At 39.9% G+C, this 20,592-nt stretch overlaps 2 protein-coding genes across 2 annotated transcripts in view; both read left to right on the plus strand.

The window, feature by feature from the left end:
- Positions 1–790, plus strand: part of LOC135071516 (lambda-crystallin homolog) — a 4,908-nt gene extending 4,118 nt beyond the window's left edge. The window contains exon 6 of the mRNA XM_063965298.1: positions 265–790. Coding sequence (XP_063821368.1) covers positions 265–469 — 205 coding nt within the window. The 3' untranslated portion in view covers positions 470–790. The remainder of the gene's footprint in view (positions 1–264) is intronic.
- A 3,123-nt stretch (positions 791–3,913) lies between these two features.
- LOC135071091 (serine/threonine-protein kinase STK11) lies at positions 3,914–19,571 on the plus strand. The gene is made up of 5 exons (XM_063964844.1): positions 3,914–4,684; positions 4,897–5,082; positions 5,189–5,325; positions 6,486–6,546; positions 15,219–19,571. Exons 1-5 carry the CDS (start codon positions 4,139–4,141, stop codon positions 15,336–15,338), a joined length of 1,050 nt encoding a protein of 349 aa, XP_063820914.1. The 5' UTR covers positions 3,914–4,138; the 3' UTR covers positions 15,339–19,571.
- The last annotated feature ends 1,021 nt before the right edge of the window (positions 19,572–20,592 follow it).

A 20,592-nucleotide genomic window follows, 5' to 3' on the forward strand; every position in this document is an offset into this window, starting at 1 on the left:
ATGCATTCAATTTTCGCAGAAATACTTAAGTACAAAATCTATAAGAAAGTGTCTAGGACATGTCATTGTTCTGGATTAATGACAATCACCTTGTACTACCTACCGATAGGTACTTATGCTCTATAATGGTAACTAGTTATCGTAAAAAAAGTATTTATTCTTGATTTAGGCATTTTAACAAAAGCTTTATCATAGGTGCACATTCGGTACTCATCATTATGATTCAAGTATGTTCGTTACTAATAACATGCGCTTGTTCTATAGATATGGAGAGACAATCTACAGCGTCAGCAACACCTCTGGCCCGAACCCTCGCATGACGCAGAGCAAGAGCGCGGACAGCATCTGTCAGCAACTGAACGCGATGGTTCCCCTCGACCGCTTGCAGGAGCGCCGCGCCTGGCGGGACGCCTGCCTCACCAGGCTCGCACTCCTCAAGAAGGAAATGAACAAGAAGTACAAGCAATAAAGTTCCTAATTTATATACAGCTGTAGATCGTTTTTGGCGGCTATCGTCAAATATGATCTATGTAAGACTGTAATAGTGCCTTGTGAGATGCATATGGATCAATAATTTATTTATCACACAAGCATTTCAAGAGCGCTTTTTCAGTGTGAAAAATACTATATTAAATGCTGCATTTCTCGAAAATAAGAAAACAGCTATTAATAATAGCAGCAGCTGTTTCTCAATAATATTATTATCGTGCATAATGTACCTAATACATACCTACTTATAATGTTGTTGCTCCTAAATATACTACAATAATAAATTGAATTGTTTTAAATTGTGTTTTATTATCATTTACTAATTTACCTATAGGAAATGTAGGCTAAGGTATTTAAACATTGTACCAAAACCAACTACACTCAACATCAAATAAACCGCACCTTCCGCGACGCGAACTTTAAAGATTTTCTTCTGACACAATCATGGTACCCCAACAATATTGGTGTTATTTGAAAGCCCAATAAATATCCTTAAAGAAAAATACATTTCATTTCTAAATAAATGATTAACATATACCATAAATGTAACTTGAAAATAGACCTCACTTTGGGCTCACCTCTGGGATCAATTAGACCAATTTTTATGGTTATAAAACCAAATAAAGATCTCACGTGTCCTCTTTAACAGATGGATAGCGATTAATCCCAACTTAACAGTTTTATAGTCATAAAAAATGGCTATAGCGTAACTACCTATTTTTTGAAGAAGTGACTCTGGATCCTTATAAAGACACATTTTTGGGGTTAAAATCTTTCCTTTAATGAAATGAAGTTTAGAACTAGGCTTTCAAATGGTACCAATGTTGGTGGGAAGTGGGGATGCATACGTTTGATAAGTGCTTGTCGCGGGAGGTGCGATTTATTTGATGCCGAGTGTATTTGGTAGTAGGTATCTCTACTACGAGTGTTTTTTGCTTTTTTAATACTAATATTTTTTATTTATTAATCAACATCACATAAAATCAACATAATAAAACACACCGGGCGCGAGCTCGCCCGCAGACGATAGGACAATCTCAGACAACAGACAGCGAGCGAGGAGCGCGCGCGAGTTTTGCATTTGAGGGATTTCATATGCCTACTTTTTTAGGCACTTGTGATCAGTAGTATCGACTTTCCTCAAAATACCGGACATTGTTCTGTCCGGTATGAGTGACATTTATTTTTTACCGGACAGGTCTCGAAAATACCGGACTGTACGCTTAAATACCGGACATCTGGCAACCTTACTTGTAATCGTTTTGCTTTTTATGAGTTCAATATTTACAGTACAGTTGATTTTTAGTTGGCCGATAGTTGTGCCCGATTTTAAATTGTATGAAGAATCGGCCAAATCGAATCGGCGTAGTGTGCGCAGTCCCATACATGCCCATACTGATCAACTACCCGACTAAACTATCGGGCGACGAAAAATCAACGGTGTGCGCCTACTCTAAAAGCTGAAAGAAAGCTACTTTTTCTCAAACTCAAGTCAAACGAACGAACATTTTTTAATTTTGCTGTTTTTAGGGTTCCGTACCTCATAAGGAAAAAACGGAACCCTTATAGGATCACTTTGTTGTCCGTCCGTCCGTCTGTCAAGACCCTTTATCTCAAGAACGCGTGAACGTATCAAGCTGAAATTCACATGAAATACTCAGGTCTATTGTCCCTTTAAGCTGTGAAAATATCAAACTTCTAAGCCAAGCCAATCAAAAGATACAGCCGATTATGTCGATATTTTCAACAAATTTTCGACACTCGCAAAGGAATCAAAACCTACAGGATACTTCCCGTAAACTCAGAATCTTGAAATTTGGCATAAAGCATTGTCATATAATGCAAATATAGGAAAAATTGCGAAAATTTCATTTTTTTAGTTATATAATATAATAAAAATATTTTAATATAATTAACTTTTTAAAAAAATAAAACCGACTTCAAATGCGTGAACACAAAAAAAAAACTAAAAATTAAAAATATTGCGTATAAAAAAGTTCACCCCCAATTTTCCACCCTTGGGGGTGAAATATTTTCTTCAAATTCGCATGAAACCACCCTTTTGATAATACCTATTCAACAAAAAAATAATCGTTCAAATTGATTTATATTTGGCGGAGATATTGCGTATAAAAAAGTTCATCCCCAATTTTCCACCCTTGGGGGTTGTTTTTTCTATTATTAAATATAAATGGGACCACCCTTGAGGTATTACCTATACGCCGAAAAAAGATTTGTTCAAATCGGTTCATAATTGGCGGAGTTATCGCGTAACAAACATAGAAAAAAAAAAAAAAAACATACGGGTCGAATTGAGAACCTCCTCCTTTTTTGAAGTCGGTTGAAAATGAAACTTACTACCTTATTTCTCACGAACGAATAAAGGTATCAAATTGAAATTTATACCAAATACCTAGATCTATTGTCCCTTTAAGAAGTAAAAAAATCAAACTTCTAAGTTAACGCGATCAAAAGATACAGCAGTTTATACCGACACCTTAGACGAATTTCCGTCACACGCTAGGGAATCAAAACCTACAAGGTACTTCCTGTGAACTCAGAATCTTGAAATTCGGCACGAAGCAACGTTATATATAGTACAGATAAAGGAAAAATTGCGAAAATGATAAATTTGAAGTTATATAAAATTTAAAATATTATTTTTGCTTACATGACATAAAATATTTTTTAAATAATTATAAACTTACTACCTACCCTTTTTCACATGAACGCGTAGAGATATTAAAGTTGAAATTCATATCAAACACTTCTTAAATCTAATTGCCTCTAAACTGTGAGAAATTCTAAATCAACGCAAAAATTCAAAACGCTGAGGTAGGTACCTACCTATAATGCAAATATAGGAAAAATAAATAAATAAAAAATAATCATACCGCATATTTTGAAATTCGCCACTACTCGCAACGGAATCAAGTAAGTAATTTGATTTAATACGTCATAAATTGTAAACCGCTACGTTTGTACGGCGGAACCCTCGGTGTGCGAGCCCGACTCGCACTTGGCCGGTTTTTTTAGTAAAAAAATAAGGTGTTCGGACTTTTATTGGAAAGTGTTTAATCAGTTGTTTCGTCTTTGTTTGCGCATGAATTTTACCGCGATACTGAATTTGCACCTCAGCTGGAATGAAAAAACGGAGCGCAAGCGCAACTGTTGAAGAAGCGCCAATGTATTGGAGAAGTTAAAAATGCCGGGCACAGAGCGCCTTTGACTGGACTGCGCTACAGAATGGTTATGGGCACAAAAAGTAAGTCAGTGCAATGTTCGTATCTTTTTTTCTTTGCCGTCTCCATGTGCTATGTACTCGAGGAATAATAAATGATTGTTTTCATTCTACGCATTATGATATTGTTTATGACTTGTGTCAAAGTAGCTAAGCAAAAAAAATACAAATTGTCTGTGGTCTTGTCTTGTGGTTGCGCGATCACTCGTATTTTATTTACCTTCAATAAAAATAAAAAGCTAATTTTATATTTTACTTTAGTCCAGTTGGACATTATGTTATAAATTTTGAGAAATGTTTAAATTAAATTAAAGGTGTTACATCGTAGCTACGTTTATTTTCAATGACAAAAGGCCTTGCAAAACGCATAGATCGGATAATTTTCCTAATGTATTGTTTTGATAGATAATGGATCCAAGAATGTGTAGGAAAATCAGTAGTAGTGAAAGTCTTCCAGATGCTGAAAATGTGGAATATGAAGTATCAAACATCATTGCACCGCAAGAGAGCGAGGAGAATTTCTTGATCGAAGGAAGTCCCGAGCCAAACTCGGTAACTTGGCTGGACGACGAACAGATTGAAGACTTAGATCTTAATTTAGACCAAACTAACCTATTTTTTCATAGAGTTGATAGTGCTGATATCATATACAGAAGTAAGAAGAAAAAATGCAAAATGGTTGGGAAGTATGTGATGGGAGATGTTCTAGGGGAAGGTTCGTATGGGAAAGTAAAGGAGATGCTCGACTCCGAGTCGCTGTGCAGGCGGGCTGTCAAGATACTGAAGAAGCGGAAGCTGAGGAGAATACCAAACGGTGAACAAAATGTACAGAGAGAAATTCAATTACTGCGAATACTTAGACATAGGAATGTGATAGAACTAGTCGATGTAATGTATAATGATGAAAAACAAAAAATGTACCTTGTTATGGAGTTTTGTGTAGGTGTATTACAGGTAAGTCAATGAATGAATCAATTATCAGTTATTAAAGTCTTTTTCACATAATTGCTTGAGATTTGTAAGAATGATTTCATCAAGGAAATTAGTTAAAAGGAAGTTTTAAAAAATGGTGTAAAGCCAGCATTGGAAACTTCTTCTGACAACCTTATAAGGAATAACTCAATAGAATGGGTGCTTGTTCTAATAATTGTGTGTTTTATTTGTAGGATATGCTGGAATCAAGTCCTGGTAAAAAGTTTCCCCAACGACAAGCGCATGACTACTTTACACAGCTGCTGGACGGATTAGAGTACTTACATGGGCAAGGGGTCGTCCACAAAGATATAAAACCGGGCAACTTGCTTCTGACCTTGGACCAAACACTTAAAATAACTGATTTTGGAGTTGCTGAGGTATGAATCATAAAAAGTACACTCTTTGTCTGTATTATATTTAATTATCCTTATTTTGCAGTCCCTCATTGATGTTAATCATCATATTACTTTTACTTGTTTACAGGCTCTAGACATGTTTTCTCCAGAAGACACCTGTTATACAGGACAGGGATCTCCTGCCTTTCAGCCCCCTGAAATAGCCAATGGCGCAGAAACATTTTCAGGCATCAAAGTTGATATATGGAGCAGTGGAGTAACATTGTAAGTGTAAAATATATTTTTCTACAGAGTCCAAATACATAATTCATGCTTTTGTTAACTTGAGAAGTACTGTAACGGTATTGTTGGAAGGATTCATGAATCAAGAATAGAAATAAGAATACATACAATTTTCTGATAATATCATTCATACAACATTATTACTACAAGGGACTTCTTTATTATGTAGATAGAAATGTTCAGGTCACAATTTCAATACACAATGCTAAACCTGAACTATATTAGTGATTTCATTATGCCCAATACATTAAAATTTGTGTTACAATAGACTTTCTGGAAGTTACTCATTTACTGTTGAGTGAGGCATGATACATTTTTAAATGTAGGTCATACTAAATTACAATATAAGCACTATCATGTTTTTATTGATATCATCAATAAATGTTGGTCTCAAATAACACAATCTAATTAAAATAATTAATTAAATTGCAATTACACATCCTTGAAGAGAACTGTTTATTCAGAATAGACAATCGCCCATATTCACAAATGATGCTTGCTTAAGTAAAGCAGCAAATGGAACGTACAGCGTTGAAACGCACTGTGAGACCTCAAATTAATGTTGTAAATACGGGCATATAATTAAGCTTTGCTACTTTTATCCATTCTTTCTTAGAGTAGTCCAAAGTAAATTTTTCTTTATTGTTTTAATTGGAATATAGGGCCATTGCATTAATTGTAGAGAGAGTTGATTAGACAAGTCTCTCCTCCTGTATCAGAGACTACAATGACTGACTGATGATAGCGCCAAGGTGACAAACAAGATGGAATTCTGTTGCAACATTAAAATGAAGTTGAAGTCTGGCAACATTAGTTTTCCTCTCTTTCTGTCAATTGTACTAAAAAATGTAGTTTGTATCTACTGAAGTAGTTTTTTATTTATAAAAAATAGGGTCATATAAATCTACAATTCTACATCATCCAGCCATCAAACATCGCGGAGCGGAATGGAGAAGTGTTTTGAATAACCAACCAGATTTCATTATTTCCACTTCTCCTCTCTGTTCCGCACAGCTCCGCTCTTTGCCACCCCGGTTGACAAATTCTATAAAAAAATTTGACGGCCCGACATTTCACCGCTCCGCTTTGGTGGAAACCGCGCTTAAAACTTCCAATTTCATGTCACTATGACGTCTGCCCAGGTACAACATGACGACGGGCCGGTACCCGTACGAGGGCGACAACGTGTACCGGCTGCTGGAGGCCATCGGGCGCGGGGAGCCGGCGCCGCCGCCCGCCGCGCTCGGGCCCGCGCTCGGGGCGCTGCTCTCGCACATGCTGCAGCGGGAGCCCGAGCGCAGGCCCACCGTCAACGAGATCAAGAGACACGCGTGAGTATACTTGGGATATTGTACCTTAAGGCACTATCCACAAAGGTTACATTAGCGTACGAGGGCGACGTGTACCGGCTGCTGGAGGCCATCGGGCGCGGGGAGCCGGCGCCGCCGCCCGCCGCGCTCGGGCCCGCGCTCGGGGCGCTGCTCTCGCACATGCTGCAGCGGGAGCCCGAGCGCAGGCCCACCGTCAACGAGATCAAGAGACACGCGTGAGTATACTTGGGATATTGTACCTTAAGGCACTATCCACAAAGGTTACATTAGCGTACGAGGGCGACGTGTACCGGCTGCTGGAGGCCATCGGGCGCGGGGAGCCGGCGCCGCCGCCCGCCGCGCTCGGGCCCGCGCTCGGGGCGCTGCTCTCGCACATGCTGCAGCGGGAGCCCGAGCGCAGGCCCACCGTCAACGAGATCAAGAGACACGCGTGAGTATACTTGGGATATTGTACCTTAAGGCACTATCCACAAAGGTTACATTAGCGTACGAGGGCGACGTGTACCGGCTGCTGGAGGCCATCGGGCGCGGGGAGCCGGCGCCGCCGCCCGCCGCGCTCGGGCCCGCGCTCGGGGCGCTGCTCTCGCACATGCTGCAGCGGGAGCCCGAGCGCAGGCCCACCGTCAACGAGATCAAGAGACACGCGTGAGTATACTTGGGATATTGTACCTTAAGGCACTATCCACAAAGGTTACATTAGCGTACGAGGGCGACGTGTACCGGCTGCTGGAGGCCATCGGGCGCGGGGAGCCGGCGCCGCCGCCCGCCGCGCTCGGGCCCGCGCTCGGGGCGCTGCTCTCGCACATGCTGCAGCGGGAGCCCGAGCGCAGGCCCACCGTCAACGAGATCAAGAGACACGCGTGAGTATACTTGGGATATTGTACCTTAAGGCACTATCCACAAAGGTTACATTAGCGTACGAGGGCGACGTGTACCGGCTGCTGGAGGCCATCGGGCGCGGGGAGCCGGCGCCGCCGCCCGCCGCGCTCGGGCCCGCGCTCGGGGCGCTGCTCTCGCACATGCTGCAGCGGGAGCCCGAGCGCAGGCCCACCGTCAACGAGATCAAGAGACACGCGTGAGTATACTTGGGATATTGTACCTTAAGGCACTATCCACAAAGGTTACATTAGCGTACGAGGGCGACGTGTACCGGCTGCTGGAGGCCATCGGGCGCGGGGAGCCGGCGCCGCCGCCCGCCGCGCTCGGGCCCGCGCTCGGGGCGCTGCTCTCGCACATGCTGCAGCGGGAGCCCGAGCGCAGGCCCACCGTCAACGAGATCAAGAGACACGCGTGAGTATAGTGTCCTTCTAGGGTCCATAAAGGCTACATTAGAAGCTCTGACGTATGAGGGCGACAACGTGTACCGGTTGCTAGAAGCGATCGAGCGCGAGGAGCCGACGCTCGGTGCGCTACTCTCGCATAAGAAACTAGACTCCAAGATGAGACCGACCTTACGCGCGTCAGTATACTTGGGATATTGTACCTTAACGCACTATCCACAAAGGTTACATTAGCGTATGAGGGCGACAACGTGTACCGGCGCTTCGCGGGTTATTCTCGCACATGCTGCAGCGGGAGCCCGAGCGCAGGCCCACCGTCAACGAGATCAAGAGACACACGTGAGTATACTTGGGATATTGTACCTTAACGCACTATCCACAAAGGTTACATTAGCGTATGAGGGCGACAACGTGTACCGGCGCTTCGCAGGTTATTCTCGCACATGCTGCAGCGGGAGCCCGAGCGCAGGCCCACCGTCAACGAGATCAAGAGACACGCGTGAGTATACTTGGGATATTGTACCTTAACGCACTATCCACAAAGGCTACATTAGCGTATGAGGGCGACAACGTGTACCTGCGCTTCGCGGGTTATTCTCGCACATGCTGCAGCGGGAGCCCGAGCGCAGGCCCACCGTCAACGAGATCAAGAGACACGCGTGAGTATACTTGGGATATTGTACCTTAACGCACTATCCACAAAGGTTATATTAGCGTATGAGGGCGACAACGTGTACCGGCGCTTCGCGGGTTATTCTCGCACATGCTGCAACGGGAGCCCGAGCGCAGGCCCACCGTCAACGAGATCAAGAGACACGCGTGAGTATAGTGTCCTTCTAGTGTCCATAAAGGCTACATTAGAAGCTCTGACGTATGAGGGCGACAACGTGTACCGGTTGCTAAAAGTGATCGAGCGCGAGGAACCAGCGCTCGGTGCGCTACTCTCGCGTAAGAAGTTAGACCCCAAGATGAGGCCGACCTTACGCGCGTAATTATACTTACGGTTTTGTACCTTAAGGCACTATCCACAAAGGTTACATTAGCGTACGAGGGCGACGTGTACCGGCTGCTGGAGGTCATCGGGCGCGGGCAGCCGGTGCTCGGTGCGCTACTCTCGCATAAGAAGCTAGACCCCAAGATGAGGCCGACCGTTAATGAAATTAAGAGACACACGTGAGTATACTTGGGTCTCGTACCCTAACATTATCTACAAAGGTTACATTAGTGGTTCGTATGAGGGCGACAAGTATACCGGTTCCCTACAACGCACATCGCGTCTGTCACGGTAGTGGCGCAACGACTGCGCTTCTAGAAGTTCTAGAAACTGTATGAAATATAGTAGTGACGCTGCTAGCGCGTAGTGCACCGCTTCCTCGCCTCTAATTTTAAGGCGCCCTTGTGCCATAATTTAGTCCATCCACTTTCCTCAGAGATGTCGGAATAATCCACTATAAACCGCTATGGACGAAAAAGGATCGCTTTGTTGTTCTTGTTACGACTTTCAAGTTTAAAATTATTTTGAGATAAGTTTCGAATCTGAAATGCTAAAATCCTAATAATTAATATTAATCGATCTATACTAATTCCAATTTATCAAAATCATTATCACTAATCAGAACTAATAAATTATTTTCCATTACAAATCATAATTAATCAAATTATGATTTATTTTATCATTAGTTTAAAATACCATCATCATCTTGTGAATTCGAGTGAAAAGAAAAAATGATTTCACAAATTAATGTTTCCATAATAAATTGAATATTTAATTTTTTATCAAAATCTTTCTGTCTGTATCACTATAACCAGTTTTGAATAGGCAAGCCCTTTGATTAGGTCATTTGTTTGTTTTAAAAACAGTAAAAAATAAATTTGTTTGCTCGTTGTTGTTATTGGAAAAATAGTTGACCTTAAGTACCTGTTCTCAAGATAAATAGTTGTTTATTGAATTGTATGTATGTTAATAGCCTGTTTATCAAGCTGAGTCCTAGGAGATTATGACGTCAATGTTTTCCTCTTTAAATGTAACATTGTAGCTCTAATTTTGTTATTACAATTATCTTGTATGTTCTGTTATCGTTAATGTGTACAATTACTAAATTAATGTGATATTACTAGACTAGAATATTATGTTTGTGGCAACGGATACCAGGGTCGACCTTCTCCTTTTACAGACATAACTGCCTACACTTCAATTTTATTTAGAGCGTTTAGGTACGCGTAGTATATTAAAAGACCTAACACATAAATGAATGCTAAACAGGTATCGATTTGCGTGATGGAAAATAACTTAAGATTTGCAATTTTACAATTAATATTATCCAGTCGTAGTATTTTTGTCTCACCTTCTAAGTTGAGGCTTCCGTCCAGTGTTCTTAACTCGTTAATTCGCTTCCCGATGTTTCGAAGTTCATTGAATAATGAATCATGTTTTGTTTTTTCTAGTTATTTTCCTCAGCTTTATCAGCTGATACATATTTGATGATTGCTTCATTATTAGTTATAACTAAATATATCAAAGTCAAGCACGGATCCAGGCCTTAAAAAATGTCGTGGGCATATCACAGCCACCCGACCAAGTGCAATCACTTGTCTATTTTTATTTCAACCTATCTCAATGTACCGTGAAAGTACTTTGATGTCACATGTCAAATTAGGTTGTCGTGTTCATAATAGTGGATCGACACCTGGGAGCGTAGTGTAAGTTTAAATCAAACATATTCGATATCGACTGCGTCAAAAAATCTATGAAAATTTTAGTTCTTCAAAGTATCCCCTAGGGACGTTGTACAATCCATCATACATTATTATACGCTCGTATTCGCAAACGATACTTGCTTAAGTGAAGCAGCAAATCGAACGCACAGCGTTGAATAGAGCCCTGTGATTGGTTCGTGTGTCACCCTGTGCGTCCAGGCGCACAGTGAGACCTCATAGTAATGTTTGTGAATACGGGCGTTCATGTCATTTTTTTACGCAGTCGATATTTAATACTTTTGATGTAAACTCACGCTAAGCCCCCTGATCAAAGTTTACATACGTTCGATGTATCCTTCACCTTTTACCTTTGCAGGTGGGTGCAAGCGACGCCGCCGCTAGAGTCTGGCGAGAGGCTGGTGAGCCCGCGCTCGCGCCGTTCCGACGAGCTGCACACCTCCACGGTCATCCCCTACCTGGTGGAGCGACACTACGCATCCGCACAGGAGTACTTTACTGAACGAGACTTGAGACACGGTAAGAAAACTTACACCATAACTCTCAAGGAAAGCTAAGAACGCATTCACATTTAGACGATTTTAGCAACGCGACAAACGCGTTGCCTATAATTTCACCTACCTGGTGGAGCGACACTACGCCTCCGCGCAGGAGTACTTCACTGAACGAGACTTGAGACACGGTAAGAAAACTCCATTTCATCCACAAAGATGCGCCCCACCATTCTTCCGCTAATATTTGAGTGTTATCATTACACGCTAAATTATATCCGTGAGTGCACACTTGACTTACTTGACTTATGGTCCTATGTCCCTTAGATGGGGCAGAGGGCGTCCACAACAGTCCTCCATCGCTTTCGGTCTTGAGCTATGTGTTTGATCTCGCTCCAAGTCTTGCCGATCTTCTTCGCCTCGTCTGCCACAGTGCGCCGCCAAGTTTGTTTGGGGCGACCACCCTTGCGTTTTCCTTGGGGGTTCCAATCCAGAGCCTGCTTGGGGATGAGATCGGGATCCCTTCGGAGAGTGTGGCCAATCCAGTTCCACTTGCGGCGCTTGATCTGCTGATCGATCGGAATTTCGTGGCAGCGTTCCAATAGCTCGACGGTAGCTTCGACGTGAGTGCACACGCACACTACAATAATGACGCTCGGCTTTCTTGGATTAAACTCCTCGCACCCCGCGCTTCCCTCGACCAAAAATTGGCGGGGTGCGTCTTCGTAGATAATACGATCTATAACTCAAGGCAAGCTAAGAGCGCATTCACATTTAGGCGATTTTAGCAGTGCGACAGACGTGCTGCCGATATCATACTATATGACAGCAGATGCCTTCTCTTCTTCCTCGGCCCCTCACTGAGGAGGATCGCTACCACATAATAGTGTTCCTCCACTGCCTACGGTCATAAGCTGTCTGGACAGCAGATGCCTGCCTTCACATTATAAAAACGCCGATGCCGCGTTGCTGTCGCGCTTCTGACGCCCAAACAAATGTGAAAGCGATCTGAAACTAGAGAATCGATTCCACCAAAGCGGAGACAAAAAGGCACTGGTACTGGACCACTTTCAAATGGTCCACGACTCAAAATTCTGTATGAAGGTGCTGGATGCAGGACGCTTCCAATCATTGGGGAATATGTTTAGTAGTAGACGTTCTGTAGAGATGATGTGACCAATGCACCACCAAATCGGAGTGGAAACGGGACGTGTAAATAATTACATTGTATTGGTTGTTATAATCTTTTTGTTATTTTTTGCGTCTTCGCTTTGGCGGATAACGGCCCTGACTATCTTAAAATACCTAAAATGAGAAGGTCTCTTACATAATTGACTCTGGAATATTTCCGGGGCTCAGAAAAAATAAAACACAACTGCTTTTACCTTTTGTAAATGCCTTTTGTAAAAGATAACTGTCATTGTTTTTTTGTGCTTCTGACCTCAATAACCTGATGGTAAGGAGCACACTTATTCGTAAATACCTATTCATTTGTGTCTTAAAGAAACTCGGATTTGGGAACTGCGGATATATTTCTTATCGTTAAACACGACGTCTCTTATTTAATGGAAAGAAAAACGCAATGGCTACCAACACCTCTTTTATTTATAGCATTAAAATCGCACGATATAATTCGTTTTTGTACTCCTGCTGGGTATGGAGGCAAGAAATAAAAAATCAAAATTATCTTTATTTGTGTAGACTAATTAAATGAGTACTTACAAATCGTCAAATGCTCTTAAGGAGCCTATACATGTCTTATTCTTTTTTTGCCCTACCAGCGCTTCGAGACAAACATTTGGCAATGTCTTACTTTGACTTAAGGTCCTATGTCCCCTAGATGGGGCAGAGGGCGTCCACAACATTTGGTAATAGAATGTGTAAAAACTTTGTACATAAAAAGGATCATTTGAGATGATCATTAGATGTTTATCACAATGCTTTTTCGTGATATCTTAATACCTAACTGTATGTTGAAGTTAACTAATGTGTATAATCGGTAATGTTTATTTTTTAATAATAATTTTCACTACTTGTATAAAGTGGGTCTCAGATATTTTGTACTTTACAGAATCGGAAGTGGCAAGCGTAGCCGGCAGAGTCCGCGCTAGAATTTGTTCATTGAGTTAGGTTGGTCCCTGCATGCGCGTGATTCATATTTAGTAATTACTACATATTTATTTATTACCTACTTTTTACATTTAACAATCGAAATACTGCTTCGAGCGCCCTTGAATAAGCACAATGGGTTCGATCATAAATATTGATGCGGTGAAATTGATTAACTCATTCCGCAATGAGTCATTTGTAATGAATAGTCAATACCTTGGTGCTAGAAAAGACAACGCATCTTTAACATTTTTAATTGATTGACATTGCACGTTTTGGATAACATCAAGAAACGTTTCAAGTGGCTCTAATTTATCTTTTTAAAATATGAAACCTGTTAATTTTACTAATGAAATAATGTAATATTAAATGAGTGCTCATTTATCAGCTAATAGAAGTGCACGTACTAATATTAAAAGATAAGAACAATAATTATATTTTTGTAACATACTTACGGATAGGATTCATAAACAGTGATTATAATTACTGAAGAGGTGACCTTTAGCAAACTACCATAAAGTTATGTTCGCGCCATATTTAAAACAATAAAATTTCCCGACATACGTTATGGCTTTTAAAAACTAAAGAGTGAATGAACTCACCAGGTCAAAACTGTATAAATATAACAAAACAATGTTCGAAAACTTGTAAAATTCTTGTTTCGTGAATATTAAAAAGGCCTTCCTTAACATACTAAATAACTTAAACGAATAGTTGTAAATAATGTGTGTATCACGTGCGTGCTTAATATTAATTTGGCTAGTTTAATTAATTAATTAAATCGCTTGTCTAATATTAGCTTGTAATGATATTGCTGCTACACTAACAAAGTAACTCTTAAGAATTTACCTACATGAAATAATTGCTCAATAGCGGTTTAAAAGTTTGTAACGTGAATTAACTCTTTGTAAAAGAAAAAAAAAACAACAAGAGAAAACTCAAGTCATTCTTTACATGTTAGTCCAAAGACTGGTGTCTGTCACATACAAAACTTGGTAGCAAAGAGGTTTACCACGTGTTTTCTAAGACTGCTCTTTATTGTTTTTATGTTTGCTACCGATTTTTTTGTGTGACCGTCGCCAGAGTCACTATGCACTCGTGTGTCTCGAAAATGACGCTTACTCGCACCAGGCTATGCTTCGTAACTATCTTTAACGGGAGCGGCACGGGATGTCAAACGTCAGTGAGACTTCAAATGTGTTTCAGGGGGCTTAGTGTGAGTTTTTATCAAACGTATTCAATATCGACTGCGTAAAAAAATGACATTAAATGTATGGCGGGTTGTACAGCGCCCCTAGCGGATACTTTCGAAAACTAAAATCTTTATAGATTTTTTTTAACGTACTCGATATCGAATACGTTTGATGTAAACTCACACTAAGCCCCCTGATTTGTATGTTTCGTCACGTCGTAATTAGGGATGTTATGGATATGTAGTTTCGATTATGGATACGGTTACGGATATAGGAATAATATTATACCGGTTTCGGTTACGGTTACGGATATTTTTTTATTTCGGATATCCGAAAGTTTCGGTTACTATTACGGATGTCTGTGCTTTAGAATGCGATTTGCAATAGTTGTCCAACACGGTTCGTTCATGGCCGCACACTTTACATCGAATAAAAAGGAATAAAAAAATTAAAATTGATTGGTAAATCAGGCTGTTATGCCTTTACTTACATGTAATGCTATACAAAAAACAATTTAAACTGCCTACATCCGAAACTATCCGAAACTTTTGAATCGGTTACGGTTACGGTTTCGGATATTTTTTTATTTCGGATATCCGAAAGTTTCGGTTACGGTTACGGATATCCATAACATCCCTGGTCGTAATATGTCAGTGTCACCCCTCCCGTGCCGCTCCCATACCTCAGGCTCTCAGTAAATCTGGACCTACAGTTTATTCATCCCAGAATGCTCACTTGTTCTCATTACTTCCAGAGTTAGGCGACGGCGGTTCCCGGACGATGTCAACGGCCGAGTTATCGGACGGCGAGTCGACGCGGCAGAAGCGCCGCTGGCATTCGTCGTGCGGCCGCCTGCCCTCGTGCCGCCTCACGTGATGCGGCGTCCTGCTGAGCTCTATGGCAATGGCTGGGCTGGGTCAACTGACCCGCAAATGTAATACTACGTTATGATACAGGTGTGCTGATTGAGGGCTATCGTTTTAGATCACCAGTCAACGCCACTTTTTATTTTATTTATTTTATTTGGTGCACAAAACAGGGACACAACCACAACATACAAAGCATCTAAAGCAGGTTACACAGCATAACTTGTTGCAGCTCCAACTAACTAACTGTAGAGTAAGAGCTCTTTAAAATTAGACGTCTTGAGACGGACGTTTGTCGTCGCAGGACCGCGTACTGAAAATTGTATGACAACTGCGTTGGAATAAAAATGACAGTCGATTATCAACAGAGTGTGCGATGTTGCAAACGGACGTCGAACGTCCGTCTCGAAACGTCTAATTTGAAAGAGCCCTAAGGTAACTTGCTAGTGGCGAAGACAGTGGTGCATTTGCACTCACCAGGATGGCGCCACTGTAGAAGCGAGTCGTGTCAATCGCCAGTGGTGCCAACTGTTTAGTACAAAAACGATAGCCTCCATTGGTCCGAAATAGCACTGCGGTCAATGCTCAGTGCTCTCACTGTGAAGTGTGGAGCACATAGCAGTGTTCGCAGTGCAAATCGGAACATACCTATGGTTGGTATACTCGAGTTTGGTTTACAAATGAGAGTATAATAACCAATGTGTTTCATGCGACGTTTTTCAACACACTGGCTGGATACATTTGTTAAGTAAAAAAAATATAAAAACAAAATACGTGCATTTATAACACAAATCCATGAACACAATATAGGTAAAATGTCCAAGGATTTTATAAAATGTAACGCATTTTTGCATTACAACATTGATTCGGCAGTGATTATAGAAATGGCCTCTTGTGTTGCAAAATTGATTTTCAAATCAGTGCAATAAGAAACACTTTAAAATTAAGTGTGTTGAAAAACAGCATGAATACTACAGCGAAACATGTTCATTTCTTTTTCGTGCAATAAAATAAATTAATACATACCCCCGTATACTGAATCTGAAAGGATTGCATACTTTTTCTACATAGGTATTTAGCCCCTAACGTTATCTAAATATATAAAAGGAGAAACTGACTGACTGACTGACAGATCAACGCACAGCCTAAACGGCTAAACGTAGGCACTTGAAATTTGGAAGGGACGTAGCTTAGGTACCGTAGAGGTGCACTAAGAAAGGAATTCCCGAAATTCCCACGGGAATGGGAATTAGCGGGAAAAACGGGATTCACGCGTACGAAGTCGCGGGCGGCCGCTAGTAAGACACAAATTGGCTTGAACTAAACACAGCGAGATGCCTTATTTCTACGGCTAAATGTGATGAAACCACTGCCACTACAGCTTGCCAATCCATTGGGCTATCAATTACTGTTTTTATATTACAAAATTTCTAATTTTATCCTAAGGAAATCCTGATTCACTTCAGTATACGGGTATTGAATTCAAGGTTCTGTTATAACTTGTGTTGAATAACGTCAATTTGACATCAAGTAAATTATTTTTTGACATTGTGACCAAAAAGAAATGATGATAAATAAATGTTTATATTAAATTGGCATTATACATCGGGTAAGATAATGGAACCTTAACTTTGGGATTATATAAAAAAAATTAAAAAAGTGAAATGTGTAAAACTGTTCAAAATTTAAAAAATAAGTCCATTTACCTTTCGCTTACTCGTGATAATAATATGTGAGCGAGAAATAAACATCATATTTTTTTCTATTCCATCATATTATTTTGAAATTGCCATAAAGCTTAAAGAGGCAGGCCATAGACAAAAATGTTCATCCATTTGGACGCTTACGTCAATTCTGTCCTAATTAAAACAATAAAAGGTGGCCCAAGTAACATGTTTGGCCACGCGTCGTGGTTTTATTATGCCACGTACTTTACCTAACGTTAACGACAAGTTTACTTATTCACATGCTTGTAAAAAGCATTGCAATTATCGCCAAACGATTTTTATTAAAGACTAGGCGCAGCAGAAGTTTTTTTAAACAAACGTTGGATTTTCTATTTAAATTATAGGTTAAAGATTGTACTAGACTAATTAAATATTAATTCTAACCTCCTCCCCCAGACTTTGGTTTGTAAGTCATTTTATTTGTACTTCTATTTGAACAGCCGTAAAATATGCCAAGTAATATTTGTATTCCATCTTTAATGATTGTTATTTACATATTATGGACATGGCCATAAAACTATAAAATTGAATGATTGATTGACAAATTCTTGTTAAAATTTAAGACGGTTAGAGTATAAATTGAAGAATTAGATAATTATTTGACGTATATTATGGCTGGTTGTCTATTTACTCTGCGTTTTTAACTAGTTGTCCTGTCACTAAAATATTTCTTCCATATTATGTGTTATTTTTTATGGATGAATAGTTCGCGTCAGTTACTTTACAAAAAAGACTTGCTAGAAATATCAAGGACAAACACGTAATGGGGATAATAGATGGCGCCACTGATCCGTGAAGTTGTGTTAAAACTTATAAACGAACTAATCATTCATAATTAATTAATACCAGGTAAATGTTAAAAAAAAACACCGAACGTAGTTTAAATTCATAATTGTATAACAAATTCTTATGATTTAGTTATATGGTGCACTGATTTTTAGTGGATCTCAAATTGAATGTGACCGTTATATACAATAACATTCTGTAGTTAAGTAATATTTTTGTACCATGAAACAACCGTAAAGCACTTGCCTGTATAATACAATGTAGTTAGAAGTTTAATTTGTTTATACATTGGGGTTGATGCTGAGATTGTTACTTCCTTACAACTAAATCATTGTGTCTCCTTTTCTTTGATGATACACTGTCTCCATTTATTTTCTAAATAGAGAAAGAGACAGACTGATTTACTTAAGAGGTAGTGAACATCTCAAAATCTGATCCATATCCCGATCAATTTATTGTTAAATGTTTATATTCAATCGGTTAATAATATCTGTTAACTGCTATTATTTTGTCGTACACCGTAGCAAGGATCATTGCACAGTGTGAACATTTGTTGCAGATTTTGAATGTTTGTTGTTCGTTTAGTCGTTAGATTGATGTAAAGTACAAGTTGCAATGGCGATACTCGAATCCATTGGAAATAGTAAAATGCTGGTAATAAACAATGAACGATCAGCGAAAAGATTATATTTTTCATAAAAAAATAGTGCAATTGTCAATACTTCACGGCATCATTGTGTATTTTAATCTCTAATATCCCATCTCAAAGCACGGACCTCACTTTTTATCTTAAATCTTTTTGTATTCGTGTGTATTAGGTAGAATGAATTAAAGTAGATTAATTTGCTGTTTCCGAACTAGCTTCGTTTACGGGATGTTGATATTAGTTACGTTAGGCGGACGCTAATCGACTTAACCAAGGACAATGGATGTTTAGGTGTCGAATTGATGCACCTTAAAACGAAATTACTTTGGTTAAAATTGCTATGATCTTAACAGTATCATTACAATTTTGAACCATAGCATGATAATACCAAGGTGCATTTTATTTACTATGCCTTACCTAGAAATTCCTTGCCGTGTCGTCCTGATAGTAGTAGCACTCCCTTACTACACGCGTCCTTAAGATATTTTTAATTGAGTTTAAGTACTATTTTGTAACAAAAGAAAAATGCAACAACAAAAGAATAAAAAAATAACACGTAATAGTAATGTAATGTGTTTGTTTTGTGTGCGTCCTTTGAGCCGGGCTGAAACTCGGCCGATGACATATTCGTGACACTCACATTACGTCCAACCACGTCCTGTGGTGACTTCGTCTTTAATTAGCTTTCTAGAATAGACAAATAATCATGTTGTCCAATATTTTTGTGCTGAACTCGTGTCTTTTCGTTGTGCAATAAATGTCTAGGTTGATGGACGACGTTCTAGTTATTAGATGTTAGGTTAACAGTTCGAATAAGCCATATTGTTAATGAGATTATTGAGCAGATGATCTCCTGTCGCCAAAGGCGTATCTTTTCAAAAAAGTATTTCGTAGTTATAGGTTTCGTCATCCGTTTACTTTGCATTCGTGCTTAAAAAGTGAGGTCTTACATTACTGTTGAACTAAATGTATGTTTACGCTTAATGTTGACGTATGTACAGTACAGTGCCTGCACGATGAAGCTACGTGGAAAACAGAAAAAAAGAGAATATTAATATATTGTAAATAAAAAATTCTAAAGAAATCAACCGGGATTTTATTTATTTCGTTTAGTTAAAGTATATCCACACCTGATTTTGTAGAGCATTATTTTGCAATGCGCATAGATAACATTATTATTATTATTTTGCTTGCAACCACTTTCGACACTAGTACATGACACTATTATGTATCACAAATCATGATTTGGACTTCTCAGAAATCATAAATTATTAGGTACTAGCTTTCCGCCCGTGGCTTCGCGCGCGTGGACTACATTATCTACATATTTTACGGAACCCTATTTTTTTCCAAAATAAAATTTAGCCTAGATGTTACTCGTGGATAATGTAGCTTTCGAATGGTGAAAGAATTTTTAAAAACGGTACAGTAGTTTTTGAGCCTATTCATTACAAGCAAACAAACAAAGTTTTCCTCTTTATAATATTAGTGTAGATGTGAAGAAAATTCACGGAATCCTCGCACGCGAGTATACTCGCACTTGACCGGAATTTATTTCAATTTTAGTTACGCTACGGCCCAAAAAACTGCGTAACAAAACAATGAAAAATATATACTGTTGAGTGGGCAAACGCTTCGTGCGATAGTGATGATTTATTTTCAAATTGGGCGTGTACGTAATTCGGCGTTGGACGGGCATGGTGCGAGTGTCGCAAGTGGCCCGGTTCCCAGCCACAATGCGCGGAAGCCGGCGCGGGCGCCTTCCGCCATATCGGCTGCTGCACCACTCCTTGCAGGGCTGCCCAACACTACAGACTCAATAAACATTTTTAAAATTGCAGTGGTAAAGTCAAAACAGTTTTCCTCGAGATAAAAAGAAAACTCTAGTAGTGTGCGAGGCACGTAGCTCGTAGAGCTGATGACTTTTGGGGCAGAAAAGTTCTCGAGTGGCGACCACTAGGTGGATCGACGATCTAAGGTGGAATTGTGTAAAGCAATCGTAATCATTTGACAGTTCATAACGTACGATTATTCTGTCAAACGCTTTGTTTAACTGACATTATCGTACGTTATGAACTGTCAAATGATTACGATTGCTTTACACA

Source organism: Ostrinia nubilalis, chromosome 4, assembly GCF_963855985.1.
Source record: "Ostrinia nubilalis chromosome 4, ilOstNubi1.1, whole genome shotgun sequence".
Classification (NCBI taxonomy): Eukaryota; Metazoa; Arthropoda; class Insecta; order Lepidoptera; family Crambidae; genus Ostrinia; species Ostrinia nubilalis.